A 24,088-nucleotide genomic window follows, 5' to 3' on the forward strand; every position below is an offset into this window, starting at 1 on the left:
TTTTCTCCTAATAGAATATTTTATTTTGAATAGTAAGAATCAAGGTTTGCATGACACATGTGGAARCTGTCAACATATAATGCACTGTTTCCCTGGGGCTGTTGTAAATTATGGATCAAGTTTTTTATTCTCATTTTTTAACAGCCCCTCAACATTCTGCTGCATCCCCCTTTGGCCGATTCCCTTCTTTTGACACCAAAACTCTTGATGGTGTTTAAAATGAGAGGTGATCATTTTCACACTGATGGAAGTAAGGGTGTCAGATGGACTGCAGCATAAAATCAGTGCAGATGCAGAAACAATCTGAGAAGCTCCATATGACACTTTTTCTGTATGTATACCATATGTCTCRTAAGACTTAAAACGTATTCCAGTGAGTCAGCACCTTTGTATTAACACTTAACGTTTTTATAATTGGAAGTTAGCAAGAGTTTGCACATCATTTTAGCTGGAGGTGTATCGAAAGCTGCAGGAGTGTTCCTTTGACTGCTTATGTTGTTCTTGCTGAAGAGAACCTGGATTTGTTTACTCAAAATGGGAGAGAGAAAATATCTAAATCTGATGGTGCACACAATAAGATCTCAAACACACATATCCCAATACCATATCCTGGGTAGCCTCCAGTCTTTTCCTGGATCACTGTGGCTGTTAGTTATTTTCCTTCTGCCTGTGCATCCCAGGGGAAGAAAATGATGGCAACTTTGACAAAGCCAAGAGGATTAATGTGGTATCTWTTGCCACATAGTCCTGAGGGAGGTTTTCTTTGAGCTTTCTTGCTGTTTGAAGTAGGCAGGAATCCTCTGTCACCTGACTCAACTCAGGTGTCTTTTTTCTCCTTCAGCACAAAGGGAAACTTGAAAAAAATGGGTTTTCTGAACAAAATGAAATCTGGGAAAGGCCAGTTCTCTCTCCATCATCTTTGGGGTCACTCCTACACATGTCCCCAGGAAGGTGATTTAGCACCATTCCTACATGCTGCAAGAGGGAATGGCAAATTCCTTCTCCAGTGATGGTGGTGAAACACTAAGAGATACAGTCTATCTCTTTTTTGCCCTCTTTCTCTCAACATAGAGCTTTCAAGATCCCTTTCTCCTATTAAATTTGGCATCACACCCACCACCTCCTTTAGAGTATATGTTGCTTGGTTGCTCCTGACTCATTCTGCACTCTAACATTCTGCAGTAGCACCTTATTTTTTTTCAGTTAGTTGGCAATGGTGCTGTGCCCTTTCATACCGTCCTTGCCCTCACCTTCACTGCACTGTTATAATTTTCCTTCTGAGGTCACCCCCAGTCAAAATGGGCACCTAACTTGTAAGAACACGGTAGCTCTCAGCTACTCCAGAGATGTTGTGTTCTTTCACTTCAGTTTCTTGGAGCTCATGTTGAGCTTGGTGGAGCTCATGTTTGCAAAACAAAGTATCAGAAGTGATAGTACCTTCATCAGTGTCATTACAGTGGGGGGGACTTAAGATATATGCATGTATATATATATATATATGCATGTATTTTATATACATACATGAACTTTGGCAGGCAACAGCTCTGCCTAAGTTCTGCGCCATCTGGAAGCCATATAGCCATGTTAGCACAGCACTGAACCCGAGCTAATATATCCTGCCCCTCAGCAGGTTTTATTAGCTTGGGCTCAGGCACTGGCTAAGTACAGTTACATGAGTTCTGGTTCAGAGCTGACTTTGGCCAAAGTTATACTAGCAAATTAAGCATGCTCAGGAGTACAGTGGGGCACTAACCTCTACTGGCATGAAACAAGCCAGAAAGCTGGCGCTCCCAACTGCCAGAACAGGGTGGCTATATGCAACTTACCCACTGGGAGAGGCCTCTGCAGCACCAGATGCCAGGATGGGCTGAGAAAGCGTGGGAGAGTGGTACCTGGCTAGGGATGAAGGCACACAGGGAGCCTMCTTTTCTTCCATGAACAGCGTCAGTGATCTAGATGCAGTGCCTGGGAGCACTCCTGAGCACACTTGGATTTACTCAGCTAGGTGTAGTGCTTGTTTCCAGCTGGGTCACACTGGAGTCAGCGTTTTCCTATGTCTGCTTGTCAAAGGCAACGTGAGAACACCCTTTGCTAGCAAGGCACACAGTGCCTGCTGGTGCATACTGGTCCTTCTGTAAAGCCGAGCAGTTCTTACTCCTTGCCCTTCTTCCCATGCAAATGAAGGATGTGTCTGCTCCTAAGCACAGTAATTAGTAGCAATAATTGGCATTTCTATTTAGTTTCATTTGGAAGGCCTTTATCCATTTTATTCCTCAATTCCCTGTTTTATTGTCCTGCTGATGATATTTTAACTGTGCAGAAGAGGCCTAGGACTTCCCAAAACTATTCGCTATTTGAGTACATTCAACTCAAAGATAAATTAAGTAATTAACAGATTGTATTTGTTTATAATTATATCTTTTTATTTAAGCATGCATGGTACTGCCCTATTATACAGTTCAGCATGGTTACTAACATTTTCACAAATAATTCCATTTGCTTCCTTCAAGACCCTTATAAATATCAAAATTGGCTCAAAAAGCTATGCAAATTTAGCTTAACTGAACTGAATGAAAACAACAGAAGGAACAATTTAGAAAAAGCAAAATATGAATCTTTAGATTTGGCTAAAGCTGAGAAGCCTGGGAAATGTAGAATAGATATCCAAGACCACCCATTTTTTCAGAATTCCTTTAAGTCTTAAGGGAGCAGAAGAGTTTGCAAAACACATGAAACTTATTTTTCAAAAGCTATATATTATATCCATATAGATAGATATGTTCACCAAAGAAAAAGTTTGTAAAACTGTCTGTGTAAGTTATGCAATAGAGACAGGAGAAAATATCTTGGAGTCTTGTTGCTGCCTTATAGATAGATTCATCATATTTGTGTCATTTTTTTTTTATTTGGTTAAATAAATCTTCACTTAGTCTTTGATAAGCAAGTTCTACCTCAATTATTTTTTTTCTGTGAAGTACCTTCTCTATTTTGTTCTGTGAGTGAGCTTCTCTCAAGAGCATTGTTCAGGAATAAGAAACCACAGAACTTTCTACCTAATTCTGAAGTTACCTTGTGAGTTTTCAAACTCAGAGTTTCAGGAGAACATTTGCTCAAGGATTAGATGCTGTGGGACCCACACACTCAGAATCTTTCTCCAAAATGCCTTTCCCAATTCTCCTTTTGAATATTATTCCCCGTGAGAAGGAAAATATAGATGTGTTATGAGATTGTTTTTCTCAGCAAACCAAAAAATGAATTCTCAACATCACTAGAATTTTAGTTCTACAAATATATTTAATTATTACCACAATTAACTACTGTGACCTAAAAGTACTAGTTAATCTGTAAAATGCGTTTTGTGGCTTGTTGAACACTTTTGAAAGTAAATAAGTGCTTGTTTTTCATAACAAAATGAGTGGTTTGCTGCAGTTCGATGACTCAGGACAAAATAATGGATCTTGGAATCACTCATTGTCCTGCATTGCCAGGGTACATCTGGCCGAGATGCAGAGTGGCTGAAAACTCTTGCAAAATTAGTGTCTGCTCAGTGCCTTACATAAAATATATGCTGCCTGGAGAGAAAGATCCAAGTCACAAATCTTACCGCTGTCATTGGTATTCATGCTGGCAGTCTCCGAAAAAGTCGTGATTCTGAATGTCTTGAAAAACGAGGTGATGTCTCCAGGTCAGGATTGTGAGACACTCTGTTATACAAAGCTTGAAGAGCTCATGCGTTTCCAGTTGGAGTAGCCGAGGGAAAAATGAATTTTTAAGACGAAACTTGATTGAATCATGAAAGCAAATGTAAGATAGGTCTACACGTGACAGCAGAAACCTGGGTGCAATGACACAGAAACTAGCTCTAGAGATACATTCCTGAGTGCAAACCCTTTTCTGTGAGCATAACAGGAGAACAAAATCCTCAGCACTTTTGGGATAGTACCTCTTTATAAGCTGAACTGCATAGTCATTTTCTAAGCAGTTATTCCTTAATTATAAAGGGACAGAAGGTAAAAGGATCGATAATATTCATTCAGTTGAGTCAGTCAAACCAGCACTTTTGCAGAACTTTTTGTGCTTACTGCTAAGGGCATTTTRCTATCAAATGGAATAAAAGTCAAAAATAAGTTTAAATGTCAAGTCAAACAAATACATCTTGCCAAAGGCTCAAAATTGTATGAATAAAGAGTAGAGAGTTCAGCAGGTTTGTAACATAAGGCCTTATACAGGCTTTAGTCTACAAACATACCTGTCAATATGGAAAAGAAACAATAAATTATTTGAGTGGGATTGAGAAGTGCATGACAGCATGTGAGAAATTCAAAGGCTCCGAATCATCCCTGTACAAAGTAAGTCCATCTGTTTTGCTTGTTTATTTTGGTTAGGTGTGGGGGTGATTACAGTGGCTGGGTTCAGCAGAGCGGGTGCACGGCTTGGACTGCGCTTCAGTGCTGTGAACAATGTATAGATACCATGTGTGTTTACAGTCTGAAGAAAGGTCTTTGAAATCCTCAGGATTAAAGATGTGATAGAAATATCAAACAAATTTTTCTGGATGCTTGGCCACATTCAGCTCTCRCCCGGAGGTGCTGAGGAGCAGCAGGGAGCTATGTGCTGCTGTTTTGTTCTCACCCGTTTCACGTGGGCGAAGCGCCGAAGGGACGGTGCGGTCAGGCAGGTCAGCCTGAGCCACTCAGCTGCTTTTAGCAAATATTGCCCTAACTCCACAGGATAGAACAACTGCACGATCTGATTTTTCACTTGATACTGAAGCCAAGAGGAAGGCTCCTGAAATGCTTACCGAAAATAGTAGACTTTGGCCCATGGTCCCTTCCTGCCACAAAGGCCAGTCCAGGTCAGGCTGAGGATTCACTTACTTTGGGCAGTTTGAAGTCCACCATGCAGGAGAGCTGTGGGCTCTCCACCGTGATGGACATTGTGCATGAATGGAGCTGAGGGCAGGACCAAAGGCAAGGGCCAGACACTGCAATACCTCTTGATCAGCAAGGAGCAAAATTGGACTTCTTTGTTGAAGGAAATCTTCCCCCTCTCTGTCTCTCTTTTTTTTCCTGAAGGATACTAGAAGTTCTGTAAATGCAAATTTTCTTTTGCACAGAGGCAACCTAAAATGAACACAAGGTATTGTTTTGAATTTCCAAACCAAACAGTTCAGAGATTGTCCTCAGAAGAAATATAGCATCTTAAGGGCAGTGTATATTTTGATTGCTTCATCTTTTGAAAGCTACAGATAATCTACAGTATATGACAAACAGAGAGAGAGAAAAGTTTAATGATGAACCCACTGAAGCCAGTAAAAGTTTTCCTGTTGGCTTCACTGGAAGCAGGTTTCAATGCTCAGACTATTCAGAAATTGAAAAAAAGAAAAAAAAATAGTTTCCTAAAAACTTGTGTTGGCAGCTTTTAAGATCAAGCAAATAAAGGAATAAAGTCACATAAACTGACTTTCTGTGTTTAAAGAGACCGTGGGTTACAGGCTTAATTTTTTTATGGTATATCTCTATACCTTGAATAATGAAGTAAGCCTTAACTTATGGAATCTTAATAGCCATCTATAGCTGAAGTCTAAAGGAAACCCAGAGGAAACTTAATAATATTAAAAGTTATTTTAAAGGGAGTTCACACTGGTTTGAAGGATATTTTGCTTCGCACACAATATCTACCATTGTAAATTCAGAGAACCTAGATTTAAATTCAGAGAACCTATACACATCTTTATACCCTCAGTATATAAATCTAACAGTATTCTTAAAATGTCCACTGGTAAGGTATTAATCTTTTACAGATAAAATTAAAATTCTGAAAGTCATAGGAACAAAAAATAAAGAAAAATAATAAAAATATTCCCTCTAGAAATGAGGGGAAAATTGGAACTCTGTGGTAAGAGGTTAGTTTGTCCACAGTGCAATGAATAGAGAATAGTCTGTACAGTTTTTCATATCTGACTTGCTACAGAAATTTGAACATAGAGAAATTAATATTATTGAATTATTTAATAGAAACTTAAATAAATACATGAAAAGGAGAATTAAAGAAACATAAGATTAAAAAGCCATTTAAAATGAAATCAGAAGCTTCAACAAATATATTTTTTCCTTGCAGTCAAAAAAGTAATTATCAAAATTGTTCAGAATATGTTGCCAATTACTTTGCTCCATAGCTGCTAACTTTCTCAGTTCTTCTCCTGCCTTTGCTGAGCTCTCTGTCACTGGAAACATCTTAAACCAATTTAAAGTGCTACACCTGAATAAACATGTTGTAAAAGTGTTTATGTATTGAAGTGGGTCAGTTCAAGGTATGGTATTTGGCTGGAACTTCTAATTTCTCTTTTTACTGCAAAAGGGCTGCCAGAAGGAGGAAGTCTGAGCTGAATTAATACATTTGTTACAGTGGAAGTAGAATGGAAACTACTTTAACCACAAATCAAACTGCCTCTTTCATTTATGCCAATGATAGAGTTTTTCTAAGAAATATAGACTCTGGCATTCAGCCACTGTAGGTTTGCGCTTGAAAAGGAAATCTATATGCTTGTTTCTCAAAGGTTTGCTCCTAGGATTATTTGCAAGTTCTTTTTTTTTGGATTCTTTTTGGGGGATTGAGCTAGGGGCACTGTACGTTCGTGAGGCAGATGCTTCTGGGTCATCCATCTAACAGGCTTTTCTGCGCTGGCTCCGGAGGCTCCCCGTGGTGTGTGGGGCTCTCGGCGCGCKCGGCGTCTCTGCCCATACCTCCTGCTTGAAGGACCCCTGTGTCCCCCACCCAGCACAGCTGCACAGCTTCACATGACACTGTCTCATTTTCTGACGCTTGAAGGGCTCTGCATAATACGCGCACGCACAAAAGTGTTCACGCTGCCAAAATAAATTCTGTTCAGAGCAAGGGTTTATTTGCTAAAATGTCACTGATGCCATTTYGGTCACTCGTTTTCCTTGCTTTCTTTTTAACGAGGTCTAGATTCTGTAATATGGTGAGGTTACCACAGAGGCCTGACTGAACAAATATTTTAAAGAAATATGCACATCCCTTGGGAAAAGAACCAGAGTCAATAACATATATTTTTCAAACCCTGTTAGGGATTTTTCTCAAACGACGGGATGCCTTCATACTTTTGCTAGTGAATGAACATGAGTTTGAGTAACACTGTACAATATTTATTTTTCAAAGCAAAAGTATATTTATTATCTACRCTTCCCTGCTACCGCTTTGCCTTTGGGGATATAAGGTTCCACATCTGACACCCTTACGATGCAAAGATTAGGTGACCACATTGCATTATCCTTTTGATAGCCTCTCAGCTTGAACGGGCCTCGTTTATTTTTCGCTTCTAAAGACTTGTACATGAGATTGAATTAAAATATCCATGTATCAAGTAAGATATGTAGCATACAGAGGCACAATTTTAGGCTATGGCAGACTGCCTGTAAGGTTGTTGAAACTTTTGTAAATTGTTGGATTTTCTGTCTTCTCTGGGCTCTGTTCAACAAAGTTAGGCTATGATTCCTAATAATGTAAACTCAGAATTATGGGCAAAGTCCTTGCCAGGCTTCAGTCAGTGGCAGAATTCCCACCAGGGCTTCAGGAGGACCAGAAGTTCACCTCGTGAATTTAACTTACAATTTCCATTACTTTACAGGTCGGAGTATCAATGTTAAATCTGCTGGCCTCRTTGGAAGACATGGGCCTCAGTCAAAGCAACCATTCATGGTTGCATTCTTCAAGGCAAGCGAAGTGCTTTTCCGTTCTGTTCGGGCAGCCAACAATAAAAGGAAAAATCAGAACCGCAACAAATCCAGTAGTCATCAGGAGTCTTCCAGGATGCCAAGTGTCGGGGGTAAGATGATGCCATGATTTACTAGCTTCTGTTTATGGGAGTTACAGGCAGCTGCTCAACTATAGCGCAGTCACAGCTGCTTAACAAGACTCTGCTCATGGATTGAAGAGTCAGAAACTCTGTAGTTCTAAGAAAACGAAATGTATATAAGTTTGAAGTGAGTCCTCTGGAGCAGGCAGTGGCACAAACTGCCATGTGTGACGAGGAGGTAGACAAGGAATTGCATGCCAGCTGCTTGCCTAGAAACCCTCAGTCAGGCAGAGAGTTTGGACTCTGTTTAACAGTTTTCCAGTTAAAGATGCTGAGATGTAAGACAGAAATGTGAATATTTAAAATGAGGAAACTTAGCCAGTTTGTGAAGGTGTAAACAGTTTATGAGTTCAGACCAGCTGTCTCTTGGTATGAATACATGCTGTATCCCTGAACAAGACTGACTTGATCCCTTATTGACCGGAAAGGTACTTGCAATAAAGCATGTGGAAATGGTAGTTCCATTAGGAACCTGGAATAAGTTTTGCTCAAATTCTTTCCTGAAATGCTCTTTTCAGTTACGAGTATACTGTCACTTTCTATGTTCTCACTTGCAAACAAAATTTTTACCATTTGAAGACAGGATGCAAGGATCTCAAAATATATCTTTCCAAAGCACGCCAGATTTAGTATCATAGTATCAAAAACTCAGGGTTGACACTGCTCTTAAACTCAGTGGATGTTTGTAAGCAAACAAATTAGTATGTTGTTATGGAAAGAATTCAGTCTCACAGCAGAACTCCTCTATTTGTGGAGAACCATTACGGGCATTATGCATTACTTAAATCTCATTCAAAACCTCAAAAATGGCATATTAGAGACCTCTCTAATGTAATACATAAGCCTTTCCCTGATCCTCTCCACATGGATGAATTTTAGCCACACATACAATCTCTTCTTGAGTTGCTTAAGAAATCATAGAAATAAGTTGATCACTTTTAAATCTACTTATGATTTACTTGGTGATCTGTGAGAATACAATATTGTTTTTAAGTTAAAAATAACTAGTAAAATATTAACAGAAAGAAAAAAACCTTTCAATCTACAGCAAGTATTTTTACCACATTAGTAGTGAATTCAGTTTTATGTGTGTACGACATATACGTAGAAAAAACACTGTGCCCTTTGCAGAGAACAGTTCATTTTTTTCCAGTTTCTACTGAGGACCTGGAGCATGGTTATTTGTGAGGCAGTTGAAGTGGAGAGGTGCACATGTTCCCTTTGAGGACCCTAGCTTTTTAAATTTGTTAAGATACTGGGATCCTTTATTTACTACTCTTTCACTGGTATTTTGGTGGTGAAGTTCCCTGATATTCTGTACCACAAGCACCTTGTCTGCACAATTAACTTATAAGCTCTCATAAATCAATATTGCAGGTGAGCAATTGTAAATTAATATGAAAAAAATGGCCCAAACTGCAAAAATTAAACTTTTATTAGGAAAATCAAAAAACCTGCATGCTCTCTAATACAAGAGTTTTAAAAATGATTTATTATATACAAAATTATATTGACTAAACTTTCTCCTTTCATTAACTGTTTTACTTATTCAGTAACCACAAGTGTATTTTTGGAAACAATATAGGTTAGAATTGGCTGAGCATTCTGAAATTCGTATCATAATATCTGTTAAGTTTTCTAGCTTAAGCTGACCTTAAATTCATTGATTGTGATAAATGAATTGAATATACTGTTTGTGTAATTCCAGTATGCTAACTTGGTTCTGCAAAAATTGTTTCTTCTATTTTACTGGTATTATACAATGTACTGATTTATTTATTTTTCTTAAAATGTAATCAGACATACTCTGTGCAACTGACTTAATTCCAAAAAACACAGTTCTCTGCTTCCAAAGTAATATTCTCTCTGCACAAAAATATCCTGCAAAACAGCAACAAAAACAAACAAAAAACCCCATAAAAACACTTTTTATACTTGCCAGAAAATGTCTACTAATTTGACAGTTAAGTAATGGAAATTTTTTAAAAAATCAAAGTATACCGTTGACTGTAGATTTTATTTTCTTTGTCTACTTTTAGGAAAGACATTTTAAAATTTAAACATGCTCTTAACATCCATAACAGAATTTGATCATKTGTTTTGGTCAATAAATCTTGGCCCACATCATCAAATTATTTCAGTATCCACTATTTGATTGTTGCTTCTGTTTCTTTTAAAARTTACCTTAAAAGCTGATAAAGTACCTTGCTTTCTGATGAATGAGAAGCAGCATTATGATTTTTAAATCTATTTATTAGTTCTTCACTTTATTGATGATTTTAATGGTCACAGTGATGGGGTAGTTTCTTTTTGAATCATACACAAATATGAAATTAACATTTTTGTTCATTTCGCCTTCAATGTGATTTTAAAATTTTAAGGCAAAAAAATCTTACCCAGTTGCATCTCAAAGACAACTATGTTTCATCTAGGTATCCTCTTCCTTTATCTATAAAATACATTGAAGGCATTTAGAAAAACCAACACATTAAAACCATGCCAAGATATAGCAATACCATAGGCTTTTAAGCAGTTTTTAGGCTGAGATGAAGACTCATATAAAATTAGGTATGTACAGATGTCCACCAGCTGCTGAAGATCTAAGGTTAATTAATTAAGATGTCACACAGATGTCTAGATTCATCTGAGATGTTCTATTATCATTTCAGACAGATCTGCCACAGTTCCTGTGTCATATGTGTCACTAACCACATATCATTCTCTAATATCCCAGGGTTTAGGAAGTGGTGATAGATGAACCCTCTGTTAACTGCATTCTGCATCTTGTCAAACATGTCAACAAAGTCTAGGTATCAGTTCAGCTGATTAGGTTGAGCTGAATTGCTACCCAGTCTCCTTTGACTGCATTGCCTTACTTTTCATGAAATATTTTGGGTTCTTAGACTTCTGTCATGTCTGTAGGCTTTTACATGCAGATACCTAATTTCAATTATCTTASTTTCAAAGTGAAACCCGTCTTTCTACCCTGTAAGGAAATGAGAGTTGAACAAATTATTTAGGCCTGTGTCATTACAGCAAGAATGCTGTACACAAGCTCCCTGCTGCTTTAATCTTGGAAAACAAACAACCTTAGTCTTAGTCCTGGGATGGTATGGATTGTCCATGCTAGAAAGTTGCATTAGCAGGGGAATTACCTATGGAAGAGTTGTCTCTATATTTTAAAATACTACTCAACCTCATTTATGTATCTAATCTTGTTACAGGGCTATTGTAAATACTGCAATAACCTTTCCCATGAAAAGTGCTTTATGAAACAAAATATCTTTATGACTTCTTCAGACAGAGAGCTGGTTGCTGAAGAATAAGTGTTTGATGATGTTCTGTGTTGAAAGTTAAAATGTGGAAAATTTACATTGCTATTACAAACTACCTTAATGTTAAAGTACTATTCTATATTTTTCACTTCCCTTTAACTTTTAAATGTTCTATGTCTGGAAGCCATAAAAGAACTCCTACTTGCTCCCATTTATTAATTGCTTTTATCTGACCTTAGCGTATTCAATGAAGAGCACTCAATTTTGATACCTAGGATTCRGTTTAAAATGTCAACTAGGTTTGGGAAAGAAAAAGACAGCAAGAGTTGTAGAGTACAAAGCACAATTTAAGATATAATCTGCTCTACTCTTTTCCACCACTGCCTCCAGGAGGTGATGATTTTCCCCAGTCTGTATAACTAGAGTTCATTTCTGGTGGCAAAGCAGAGATCTCACAGTAGCTGCAAGCTCTCACAGCAATGTCTACCATAACAAAACTGCCTGGAGGAGTAGCTCCTGCATCGTGACAATTTGCCTTTGCACCATTGCCCCACTCATCGCCACATCACAAATAGACAAAATACTTTTATTTGGGTTGATGATCAATGGTGGGACTTTTCAAGATGCAAATACTTCAAGATGCTTCACTTATGGATCACAAAGTGTGGTTATACTTCTCTTGCAGGCCAATCCTGTCTTTACTCCAATAATTCCTTCTTTTTCTCCYGTTACTTTGGGATTTTGTTTCTTTTTCTTTTGGATATCAAGGATAGGCTTTGCTGTATTCTCAGCAATTAAAAAAGGGTTGCTGGGCAGCTAGTTCTTTCCTTCCTCCTTTCCAGCATATTATCACTGAAAAACATGTTTCTGAATTATTCATGAGGAATTATAACACAAACAAACACAACACAGAGAAAATAAAATCTATATGTGTTAGTTATTATAACAGCTGAGCAAATGTTGACAGATCTGGGGTCAGCATCCCTGTGTTGCTAAGAACTTCAAGAAAACATGACCTCATTGCAGTGCAAAAACACAGAAAATTAAACTTAGCATTTAGACTCCACCTGCCTGCTATGCATGGAGGATTGAAGTGTTTATTACTTACCCAGTTCTATTTTGGTCAAGCTGCAGATAAAAAGAAAAATAACTAAAACAAAGCAAGACATCTTGTTCCCCAAAGTACACCACATAAAGTTTTATTCTTTTTCTCCCTTTTTTTTTTGAACGTTATCCTTTGGATAGAATTGCAAYATAATTGGGCACTAATGGATATCTACTTTTAAATATTTAATAGTGATTTCTACCAGGAAACGCAAAAACAAAGCTAGGTATTTTTTGGTCAGGTGAGATCGTATTTTGTGATAAGAACAGAAAACAAAACTGTATATTTCCTTCATTTTATTGGTTGATGTCACACTAATTAATTAAGAATACTACTTTGAGATAGTATATATAGAGATGTCTGTAATTCTTTCACTGCTTTCCCTCCCCCCAAATCCTGTKAAATTTTCTTATAAGTATAATTTCTTGCCCTCTTTCTGTAGCCTTTTCTAATATATAAATGTTTGGACCCTTATTACAGTTCCTGAATAGCTCAGGAACTAGCTTAGTCACAATATCCTATGGTTTTGATTCTTGACAGAATAAGGATATGGGCTTGATGAAGTTTGTGAAATTGGATCCTTGGCACCAGCTAATACTATAAATGTCACACTTGAAACTTATATGTAATACATGTATTGTAATTGTGTATTACACACAATATATGCCCTATACGACAGAATTTAAGGAATGAATATGAATCTGTGTAAATCTAACCTTCTTCGTAGGTGTGTGGGTTAAATGGTTTGCCGATAACATATCTTCACATAAAACACAGACCATCTTATCCAGTATTCTGGTGTGATGTTGCCCATCCAATCCAGGTTAATCTATAATAAAATAATTCAGGGTATAAGATAATGAATATATACAAAGTGATGACAATTATTTAGTATTCATTCTTTTTTTCTTTAGTTCTAGAGACTTCTGGTGCTAAAACTTCTGAAAATACCATGAATGAGGAAAAACTTGAAAAAGAACAATCTTTAGCTTTCAACTCTTTTTCTGCTTGGGTGCTATCTAAAATTGAGTTCTGACTTTCCTGACTTTCTCATATGCACATCTTTCCCACATTTTTCAGTCATATTTTGCAAGATATTTGCAAAATGAAGTGCATTCTCTGTGACTGTATTAAAATTCCTTTTAACAAYTGAAAGTCTTAATATTTACCTCCTACCAGCATTCATGTTTGTCAAAATCTGTAGACAGGTGCTTGTAGAAAGTGCCTGATGAAACAGCTGAATTATTTTTAGCTTCAGGACCTTTATTAGCCTTTACCTTCTTGCTTCTAATGTATTTGTGGAACTTATTAGATTCTTATGGACAATTCAGAACAGTGGATGACAGTTTTTGTTTATATTAAAGGAATATAGATACTTGAAAAATCTTGATAGAGGTATCACATAGGGTTGGATATATCTTTTGACCTTACATGTCCTGAGGTAATGGAAGGTATGGCAACCATGAGATGACAACCATGCCCYTACTGACTGCCATTGAGACCCAACTCATTAAAGACTAGGAATACACCGTAGAAAAAGAAAAGTAGCATCCGTCCTTAAAAAGGAATGAGATTTAGAAGCATTATAGCTTGGTAAGCCTAATTTCAGCATCGATCGTGATATTAGGACAAGTTATTTAGTAGTGCAAATGATTAGCTGAGCTCTAAAGGGAGGCATCTCTATGGTGTGTCTTGACTTGCGTACAGCTTTTGATGAAATATTGAGAGATATTTTGTGTTCTAGATGTATTTGTTAGAAAGTGTGTACATTGCTGGTTAAAAATGGTGATATTCAAATAATATTTTGCAAATAATTTAGGCAGCTATTATTTGAAAATAATTTAGGCAAGTTAGGCAGGTAAAATTTAGGCAGTTATTTTGAATGGTATCTTCAAAATACCACCGAGTCTCTGGAGCTGAGTCTCTTCTGGATCCGAACCAGTCTAATATTTTATTGGTAATTTGAATGATTGATCACTTCCCACAAATCTGGCATCCTTTATGAACTTATTGGGGGTGTACCCTGCTTCACCGTCCAGGTTAATAACAAAAACTTTAAATTACATTGGCTCCAGGACTGATTCCAAAGGGACATCCTGAGAAACCAGCTGCCAGTTGGAAGTAATACCATGGATCACAACCSTGTAAGACCAACAGTCCAGCCAGTTTTCCACCCATTAAATTGTTTTATTTATCTGAACTATATCTCACCAATTTGACTATAAGAATACTATGAGAAAGCATGTTAAAAAAGTAAAATGAAGAACATGGCTGCTCTCCCAAAGTCCATAGAGCTACTCATTTCAACACAGAAAACACTCAGCTTGGTTAGGTGCAGTTGTGCCCAATAAATCCATGCTGATTGTTCCCAAACACCTCCTTGTTCTTCCTGTGGCTTCCAGGAGGATTTGTTCCATAGTCTTCCCAGAAAATGAAGTGAGACTCACTGCCCTCTTTAAGATGTGTATGACATTTTCCATTTTTGAGTCCCCAGAAACATTMTTTGGGTGCCATATACATTTAAAAGTAGTAGGAAGTGACTTCACAATCATTTTGTACTAAATATTATGTACCCTTAGGTGCACTCTCCTGCTCTCAAGGGCTTCAGTTTCCTTATGTGGCTTCTAACTCAATTTTCTCTACAGGGGATAGTTCACTCTCTAGGTCCAGGTACTTGGGAGTCCTGAGGGCAAATATTGTCAGAAAAATCAAGGTAAAGAATGCACTCAACCGTTTCTGAGTCTTTTGTTGCAAGGTCCCATGCCTTGTTGAGCAATAGACTCACATTTTTTTTTTTAATTTCCTATTTTCTGACAAYGTGCCTATACAAGCCTGTCTTGTTGCCCTTCTCATGCCTATCCAGTTTCAGCTGCAGCTGAGCTTTGGCTTTTCTTATTTCAGCTTGGAATGCTCAGGCAATGCCTATATATTTCTACTGCATTTTTCATTGTATTTGATTTAACTGCATTTTTCATTGTAATTTGATTTAAGGAACCTTGTAGGATAAAGGCAAAAGTCCAGCAAGAACCTTATGTTCTAGAGTGGTTATGCTAAGTCATGGAGTTACTCCTCTCAACATAAATCTTCTGATATTGTTCTAAGATAYATTGGAAAATGCTTTTTTTTTTTCATTTTATTCCAAAAAGCCCCCTCTGTTAATGTTTAAAAAAAAATTAAATAAATATCTAACTCCTTGCCTCCAATCTTCTAGCGTTAAAACACTAAAAATGAAAATTAGATTTCTTTTTTGGTGTATTTCTTAAATATCTGTTGTTTTTATTGTGAATTTCCGGCAATAGTATTTTTTTCTTCTTATTTTTTTCTACAAGAAATTATAATTAAGTGGAAAAAGAGGAGACAGACAGTCCTCCAAGCTCCATCACATGCCTCACTGCCAGCACCATTAGAGCTATCATCCTGAACTAACTCAGGTGCTGCTAATGCAATGAAGATATTATYCCATTCCCTTCCATTTCCCTTTCTTTGGGACAGGTTGTGGTAAGGAATGAGCACTGCATTTCCTTGAGGATTAGGATTGTCCTGGACAGACATGTATAAAATGTTCCATGTGTTCTTCTATCCTGGCAAATCTCTGACTGCATAAATCTTTACGTTTTTAGAAAGCATTTGGTTTTTTTTACTTCTTTTATAGTAAACACTGAAATAATCAGCTGATGACTATTTCTGGGAAAAGTTGAAAAGAGCATAAGATAAAGGACAATGTGGTAAAAAAATGAAAATGTGCTAATGTGTAAATAACAAAGCTTGTACGTTTGTTGTATCAAGGCAATTTTACTTCTGTTAATTTATCTTTTGAACTGTACTGTTATCTTCTCTTTCCCCAAAAGTTAAATCTGAGCCAAGAAACAGAACGCTTCATGGGATGGGCTCTCAGTGGCCTCCTTTGATGGCCTTTGCCACTACTATCAAAGTTGTTACTTAGCTAGCCAGAAAATACAGGTCATGCAAACTTAATCCCTCTGATACTGGAGGCATCATTTCCRCTGTGTACACGGATGATATCATACTGACACCACTGATTCTGAATTTCCAAATTTACACAGAATTTAAGACCTGCCCTATGAATGTCAACCCTACAAGTGACAATAAACATGTTCTTTTCTATTGTACTGCTTGTTCAGCTACAACAGCTGGAAAAAAACAGCGAAGTATTGTCAGTTGTAGCAGTATTTCTAAATATATATTTTTAAATTATTTTCTTCCTGTAGATTACAATACAAGCGAGCAAAAGCAAGCATGCAAGAAACATGAACTTTATGTGAGTTTCCGAGACTTAGGATGGCAGGTATGGTTACAAATATTGTTTCCTATCAATTCTGATAATGACATTTTATTTTACTGTCTCTCATTTGTTGTATTTGGATATTTCCTCATGGTATTTAATACATGAGAGAAAAATTGTGTGTTTTGCAAAGGCATGTTAAACTCTCAATTCCATTAGAACACAACTCAGAGCTTTGGTAATTCAAGGTTACCACAGAGAAAAGCACATAGATTTTGTCATAAATATCACAGAATCACACAATRGTTAAGGTTGGAAGGGACCTCTAGAGATCATCTAGTCTTACTCACCTGCTCAAGCAGACACCTAGAGCACATACTAGGTGCTTTGAATATCTCCAGAGAAGGAGACTCCACAAACTCCCTGGGCAGCCTGTTCCAGGGCTCTGTCACCATCACAGTGCAGAAGTTCTTCCTCATATGGTGATAGAAATTCCTGTGTTTCAATTTACCTTTATCTTATCACTGGCCACCACTGAGAAGAGTTTTGCTCCTTCCGCCCTACATTGACCCTTCAGGTACTTATACGTATTGATCAGATCTCCTCTCCAGGCTAAACAGACCCAACTCACTTGGTCTTTCATCATAAGGTAGATGCTCCAGTCGCTTAATCATCTTTGCTGCTCTTTGATGGACCCTCTCTAGAACCTTCACATCCCTCTTATACTAGGAAGCCAAGAACTGCACCCAATACTCCAGGTGCGGCCTCACTAGAGCTGAGTAGAGGGGCAGAATCACCTCCCTCCACCTACTGGCAACACTCCTCCTGATGCAGGCCAAGATCCCATTGGCMTTCTTGGCCACGAGGGCACTGCTSMCTCATGGTTAACTTAGTGTCAACCAGGATTCCCAGGTCYCTCTCCGTGSAGGTGCTCTCCAGCAGGTSGACCCCTAATCTGTACTGGTGCCTGGTGTTATTTCTCCCCAGGTGCAGGACCCTGCACTTGTCCTTGTTGAACCTCATGAGGTTCCTCTCTGCCCAACTCTCCAGCCTGTCCAGGTCCCTCTGGATGGCAGCACAGCCCTCCGGAGTATCAACCACTCCACCCAGCTTGGTGTTGTCTGCAAACTTGCTCAGGGTGCCCTCAGTGCCCTCGTCCAAGTCATTGATGAACAAGTTGAACAGCACTGGGCCCAGCACTGGCCCCTGGGGGACACCACTGGCCACAGGCCTCCAACTGGACTCGGCCCCATTTATCACCACCCYAGGGCTCTGCCATCCAGCCAGTTCTCAGTGCACCTCACTGTGCACTGATCCAACCAACACTTCCAGGGCTTTCCTATGAGGATATTATGGGAGATGATGTCGAAAGCCTTGCTGAAGTCAAGGTAGACAACATCCACGGCTCTCCCATCATCCATCTGACCAGTCATCCCATCACAGAAGGCTATCAGGTTTGCCAGCCATGACTTCCCCTTGGTGAATCCATGCTGATACTCCTGATCACCTTCTTCTCCTTTGTATGCCTAGAGATGCTCTGTTGGATGAGCTGCTCCATCACCTTTCGAGGGACAGAGGTGAGGCTGACCAGCCTGTAGTTTCCCAGCTCCTCCCTCTTGCCCTTTTTGAAGAAGGGAGTGCTTTTGGCTTTCTTCCAGTCCTCCAACACCTTCCCTGCTCTCCATGACCTCCTGAAGATGATGGAGAATGAGCAATAACCTCCACCAGTTCCTTCAGCACTCTTGGGTGCATCCCATCGGGGCCTACAGATTTATGGGTGTCCAATTTGCCTAAAGAACACCTAACCAAATTCTCCTCGACCACTGGAAGGTCTTCCGCTAGCCCGTTTTTCTCTCTTTTACCTGAGCTCTGCAGTTCTTGGGAACTAGCCTTACCAATAAAGACAGAGGCAAAGAAGGCATTCAGTAACTCTGCCCTCTCTGCATCCTCTGTCACCAAGGCACCCTCCCCATTCAGCAGCGCACTAACATTTTCCCTAGTCTTCCTCTTGCTGTTGATGTATTTGCAGAAGCCCTTCCTGTCATCCCTGACCTCTTTTGCTAACTCTAATTGCAGATGGGCCTTGGCGTTCCTCTTTGCACATCTGCATTCTCTGACAATCTGCCTATATTCTTCCCACGTGGCCTGGCCACATGTTGTATGCTCTCTTTTTCTCATTAAGTTTGCCCAACAGCTCCTTGCCCATCCATACAGTCCTCCTGTCCTTCTTACTTGACTTCTTTCTTGTAGGAATGCACCAATCCTGATCTTGGAGAAAGTGGTGCTTGTTTAAATATATTAGAAGAATTAGAAGAAGTTCCAATTGGAGAACAAAATATATTTTGTACAAAATTTGATCAATGAAACTTAGGATAAAGTGAGATAAAAGGAAACTAATTCCATGGAATATGCACCTGGTTCTTACCCCCTCTTCCCACCATAGCTCATTACCTTTRCCTGGTGAAGAAGAAATTCAATGGCCTTTAAATATGTATAGACTTTATTAAAATTTTAAGATATTTTCCCGGATGTGATCTTTTTCCTATGCTGTCAATATTGCTAGAAGTAGTCAAAATGCACCTTGCAGTGACAATTCTAGTAGGTAATCACTTGTAATCTTTTATCTCATGCAGTAATAACTTTAATAATATTGAATATACTGAGAAAAGAGAATGCATTTTTATTACTTTAAAAAAGTGCCCTGGAATTTCAGTCAGGGAGAAGATTGCTTGGTAACTTTATCTTAATTTGCATTTGAGTTTTGCAGGAACAAATCAAATACTTCTTTTGGCCAAAAAAAGGATCTTTACATCCCACAATATGGAGTTCCTTTTGTCCTTGGACAAGTCTTAGTTAGCTTTATACGGTTTTAAATTCTCCCTACTAAAGAAGTATAAATGAGTATGTTGACTTGTTTTTCTGTTTTAGGACTGGATTATTGCACCGGAAGGCTACGCTGCATTTTATTGTGATGGAGAGTGTTCGTTCCCACTCAATGCCCACATGAATGCAACGAACCATGCCATAGTGCAGACACTGGTATGCCCCTGCCTAGATTATCCTTGTCTATCTTATAGTTGCAAGCATCTTGGCACAAGATCGGTCTCTCTCTCCCTCTCTGTTTGCTACTATTAAATTTTGATTATGTTTCTGTAAATGATAACCCATTTCAAAGCCATGCTTTGAGGATTACACTGAATAGTGTATGAGCAGTCCAGGGTGTATGACGGGCTTACTTTCCATCTCAAATACAATGGTACATGAAAAGACTATGACATTCCACTGAAGAATTTTGTTGTCATGAACCAAAGCAAGGGCAGCCTCATTTCAAAGAGTTTTTCGTAGCCCCATCATGTTAACATCTACATGCTATACCTTCCAGAAATGTCGACACGTAGCCACTCTGTGGACCTCTGCTGTTAACTGTTGGCAGAGAAGCTCAAAATGTAATGCAAGCAGATGCATTAGCACGTGAGACACTGTGTTGAGTCACACCTGGCTAACACAACTTCTAAACAAGTGTGTTTGGGTTTGTTGCTCTGCCTGGTATATGTAACAGGAGATCGGCAGCCAGCTTTCTGCTTCTGCCAGTTATTAGGCTAGTCTTTAGTATCAACTAGAGCAGCCAAAAGGGTAAGCTGAGCTGTATCAGCTGGCAAGGCTCCCTCAACTTCCAAAATGTCTAGTTATGGTTCGGGAAGCGCTGCCCTTCCAGAAGGCAAGACACTCAGGACATGCTGAAGTGTTACGCTTTGAGTCTGATATCTAGTCTTAATTTTCCACTTAGGCCAGCTAAATAATTGCCTCTTGATGGCGTTAATATTGACAGATTAAGAAACAGAAGGATGAAAGTACAAAATCGAGATAGGAGAGTACAAAATCAAGATAGGAAATGCTTGCCAATCCTAATTAGTTTCTAGAAAGGTCAAGGTACTCAACTGACTAGATTAACATAGGTTTAAGAATCTCCCTGATTTCAGTTGGTGAGCAAGAAAGTATCCTGACTACCAGACTGTGTTCATGAGTCTGTTTCTGGATGATGATCTTTTTCTTTGCTTTTTACTACAAAACCCAGAGAAATCTGTTCTACTTCAGAAGTTGGTGCAACCTAGAAGTTGGTTACACCTCCTGGGTAAAAATAAACACCTCCCACTTGCCCAAGCAAAGAAACTTGTTTTTTCTTGATCCTTTCTAAGAGAAGACAGATTTTGCCTGTGAAAATTGCCAAGTATTCCTATATGACAGGGGCATTAAAAAAAAAAACCATGGTCTGAGACCTTTTCCTTTCCTTTTCCTTTCAGTTTCTTGTTTATGCACCTTCCACAAGTAATTCTACTGCTGCCATATTTTATTCCTTTAGCCTCAAATTCAAGTCAGCAAGATTCACAAAAAGAAGGGAAAAAGTCAGAGGCTGGGAATAAACAGAAGGACTGTGGTAAGAGGTTCAGGTGCAGGGGAAAAGCAAATTCTAGTCAGGAAGGAATATAGTAATGTGTCTGTGAGATGATGAACAGCACATATCCAGCCATGAAGAGAAATAAGTCAGCAAAGCAATAGTTTAGCATTATGTAAACATTGCCCAGAAAAGTTACCAATAGCAATGAGATCCCTAGGCTAAAGTCTTTCCTACAGTTACGGACTTTAAAATGAAAAGCCACTCACTGCTATTTTCACTTGTGCATCTACCCTTTCCAAAAATCATGAATTTCCCATGGTTAACAAATTTCTGCATAATGTATTTTTTTAATTGGATACTTACATTTCCCCTCCTTTTTATGGCCTTTTTGGAATTGTGTGTCTCCCTCTGCATGTCCTGTTCATGCATTCAGTTATGCAGCCAAAAAATCATGAGGCTAATTAAATTTTAACTGCACATAAATTAGATGAGATAACAGTAGTTGAATGCTTTCTGGTTTAAATTATATAAAATTCAGATTTACACAAGGTGTGCACATGGGGATGGCTTGGGAAACAATTATTCATACACCCCTCCCTAATCCAAATGTAATCATGTCCCAGCCATACTGATTACACCATGCTGAAAAACCCACTCTTTGGGTTGGGAAGTGATTGTTCCTTGGTACCCCTCCAAACTTGCCTGACTCATTTTTTTTCCCTTGTAACAAACACAGAAGAAATGTTGGGCCAGTACCTCCCTCTCTTTTTTTTTTTGTTCTGCAAGAGGAATGATACTAAACTTAGACAGAACGCATAGATRCGTATAAATGCAAGATAGATCATGTTTAAATGAGTTAATATCCTTTTCTTCTCCTCTCTCTCTCCCATGAGCCTTGGAAAAAGTATTGAGGTGGCCTTGACCACTTGGTTATTGCAGTTAGCAGATTAGCAGGCAGCCTCAGGCTGAYTTGCAGGCTTTTGAAGTTCTCACCTTAATAAAGATACTATCTAAAAGCAYGTTCATGTAACTCGGTGGAGGAAAGGCAGCTCAGGGACAGAGAAAAACTCAGTGGCCCATTTCAAAAGCTTGTGGCTGGTGAGAGTTTTCCAGACTGTGTTTCTGGTGAAAAAAGACCAGCATGTCTAACACATTCAGAGAGCTGTGAAGCTCCTAGCTGGAGAGGAAGAGGCTGGTGGGACCAGAAGTTATGGCAGGGTAAACATCTGCTTAGGCAAGACACAATCATTCTTCAGCGCTTTGCTATTCATTTGTTAAACTGTTTTTAAATGTGTGTCTAAACCCTTACTAAACTGCTACTTCAGGATTTATTATTGCTCATTTCAAAAGACCTTCTCATGGTAACAGTTATGTAAAAATCGTTTCCTGATAGACTGTTCTCTGTTGTCTGGCAAAGACACTGGGTTTATATCACTGCAAGACAGATGGCTATAACAGATTTACAAAGACTTAGCATACAAAGGAAAGCTATTACTGCTGAAGTCTTCATCCATGCCTTAATAATCTCTTGCCCTCTCTATTACAACTCCCTCCTTTCTGGCCTCCCCACTTTCCAAGTCTTCAGCACGTGTAGAATATTACATCCAACTTTAAAGTACAAAGACCTTGCATTTCCCCCATTTTCAGATATTTCCACTAGATCTTGTTCAGTCTGGGATGCTGTTCAAAACTGTTTTCTTTCTCCTTAACCTTCCTTTGATATATTCCAGCCTGGTGTACAGAAAACCTTCTCTGTCTCAAACCCTTCCCCAAATCTTCTGTCCAGCTGGCACTCACCTTATGAATTGATTTTGACTTCAGTGGAAGTAGAATTGGATCCATAAATCCCTAGATAAGACCTTAAAAATACACTGATGTCTGCAAACCCAGATCTTACTGCTTGACAGGCTGAGACTAGTGTTTCAGAATGAGCCTTTGTTGTTCTGAAAAGCTGTGTCCCTCCATGCTGAGAAGACTCTTGCTCAGGGAAGTATTTTAGCGCATGCAAAAGTCCCATTGAGTCCAAGGTCCTGAGTGCTGGCTTCATGTTAAGTGCTGTTCTGAACAAAGATGGTACTAACCATATGTTTAAGCGTTTTCCTAAAGAGTAACATAACTCTGATGCTTTCCTAAATTTCATCTAAAAACCACTTTTCTATCTTGGCTGCTCCTCCTAATTCATCTCTCCATCTGCTATTGTGTAAGTCTGGCCATACGTTGAAATCAGTGGAAAGCTCACAAAGTAAGGTGGGATTTAAAGTTGCTAACCAAAGAAAATGTGTAACCACAGGACCCTTTGAATTCTGTAGCCATTCTTTGCACTGACCTGATCCTTGTACTGCTCTATTTGATATATGAGCAATGTATTTATCTGTCTTTCAGGTTCATTTGATGTTCCCTGATCATGTACCAAAGCCATGCTGTGCACCAACAAAACTGAATGCAATCTCCGTGCTCTACTTTGATGACAGTTCCAATGTTATTCTAAAAAAATACAGGAATATGGTAGTGCGTTCATGTGGTTGCCACTAGAACAAAAAAATAATAATCTAAAGCAGAGGGTATTACAATTCAGAATTGTAATAAAGTCAAGTTATGAGCCTTGCTGATGAAAAGGCAACCTTAAATTTATTCCATTTCATGTCATCTCTCATTTAAATGTACAGTATAATGTATATAGTAGCTTTTATTTATTTAAAAGTATATAGTTTCTTTTGTATGAACAAAATTTCAAAACCATTTATTTTATGGATCACCTTACTATGCAGTAGAACTTCAAAAAGTGATTTTTCATTTCGACATACTAGAACCCCCTTCATTCCATTTCAGTATTTTAAAGTAAAACCTATGTATAGATTTTAAGTGAGAAACTCCAGTACTTCTGTAACTGCTTTATATTGTTAAAGAAACTAAAAAAACGTTTGGTCATACGTTTGGTCATACTGTGCCAATGAAAACTGTGGTGGGATATTTATTTAGAAAAAGGAACAAAAAAARTCTAAACAAAACTGCTTGACTAAACATATTTTTTCTTTTAGAAGTTCTGCTCCATCAGAAAAAGTGAAACATTGAACAGTTTTTAAGTAAATAAATAGTAGATAGAAAATAGAAGTTAAAAGGTTGCACATAATTGTTTTAACTATTTTCTTTAACAAGATGAGTGTAACTGGAGGAGTATGTTATTTCTTGG

At 38.4% G+C, this 24,088-nt stretch overlaps 1 protein-coding gene across 2 annotated transcripts in view; it reads left to right on the plus strand.

The window, feature by feature from the left end:
- BMP5 (bone morphogenetic protein 5) overlaps window positions 1-23,754 on the plus strand; it is a 53,330-nt gene extending 29,576 nt beyond the window's left edge. The window contains exons 4-7 of one of the 2 annotated variants that reach the window (XM_026034290.1): window positions 7,652-7,849; window positions 16,489-16,565; window positions 19,431-19,541; window positions 23,281-23,754. In XM_026034290.1, coding sequence (XP_025890075.1) covers window positions 7,652-7,849; window positions 16,489-16,565; window positions 19,431-19,541; window positions 23,281-23,430 — 536 coding nt within the window. In that variant the 3' untranslated portion in view covers window positions 23,431-23,754. The remainder of the gene's footprint in view (window positions 1-7,651; window positions 7,850-16,488; window positions 16,566-19,430; window positions 19,542-23,280) is intronic. The other variant, XM_026034291.1, reaches the window with a different exon arrangement.
- Window positions 23,755-24,088: the final 334 nt, after the last annotated feature.

The sequence above is a fragment of the Nothoprocta perdicaria genome, unplaced genomic scaffold (assembly GCF_003342845.1).
Source record: "Nothoprocta perdicaria isolate Ctin4 unplaced genomic scaffold, notPer1 scaffold_141, whole genome shotgun sequence".
Lineage (NCBI taxonomy): Eukaryota > Metazoa > Chordata > Aves > Tinamiformes > Tinamidae > Nothoprocta > Nothoprocta perdicaria.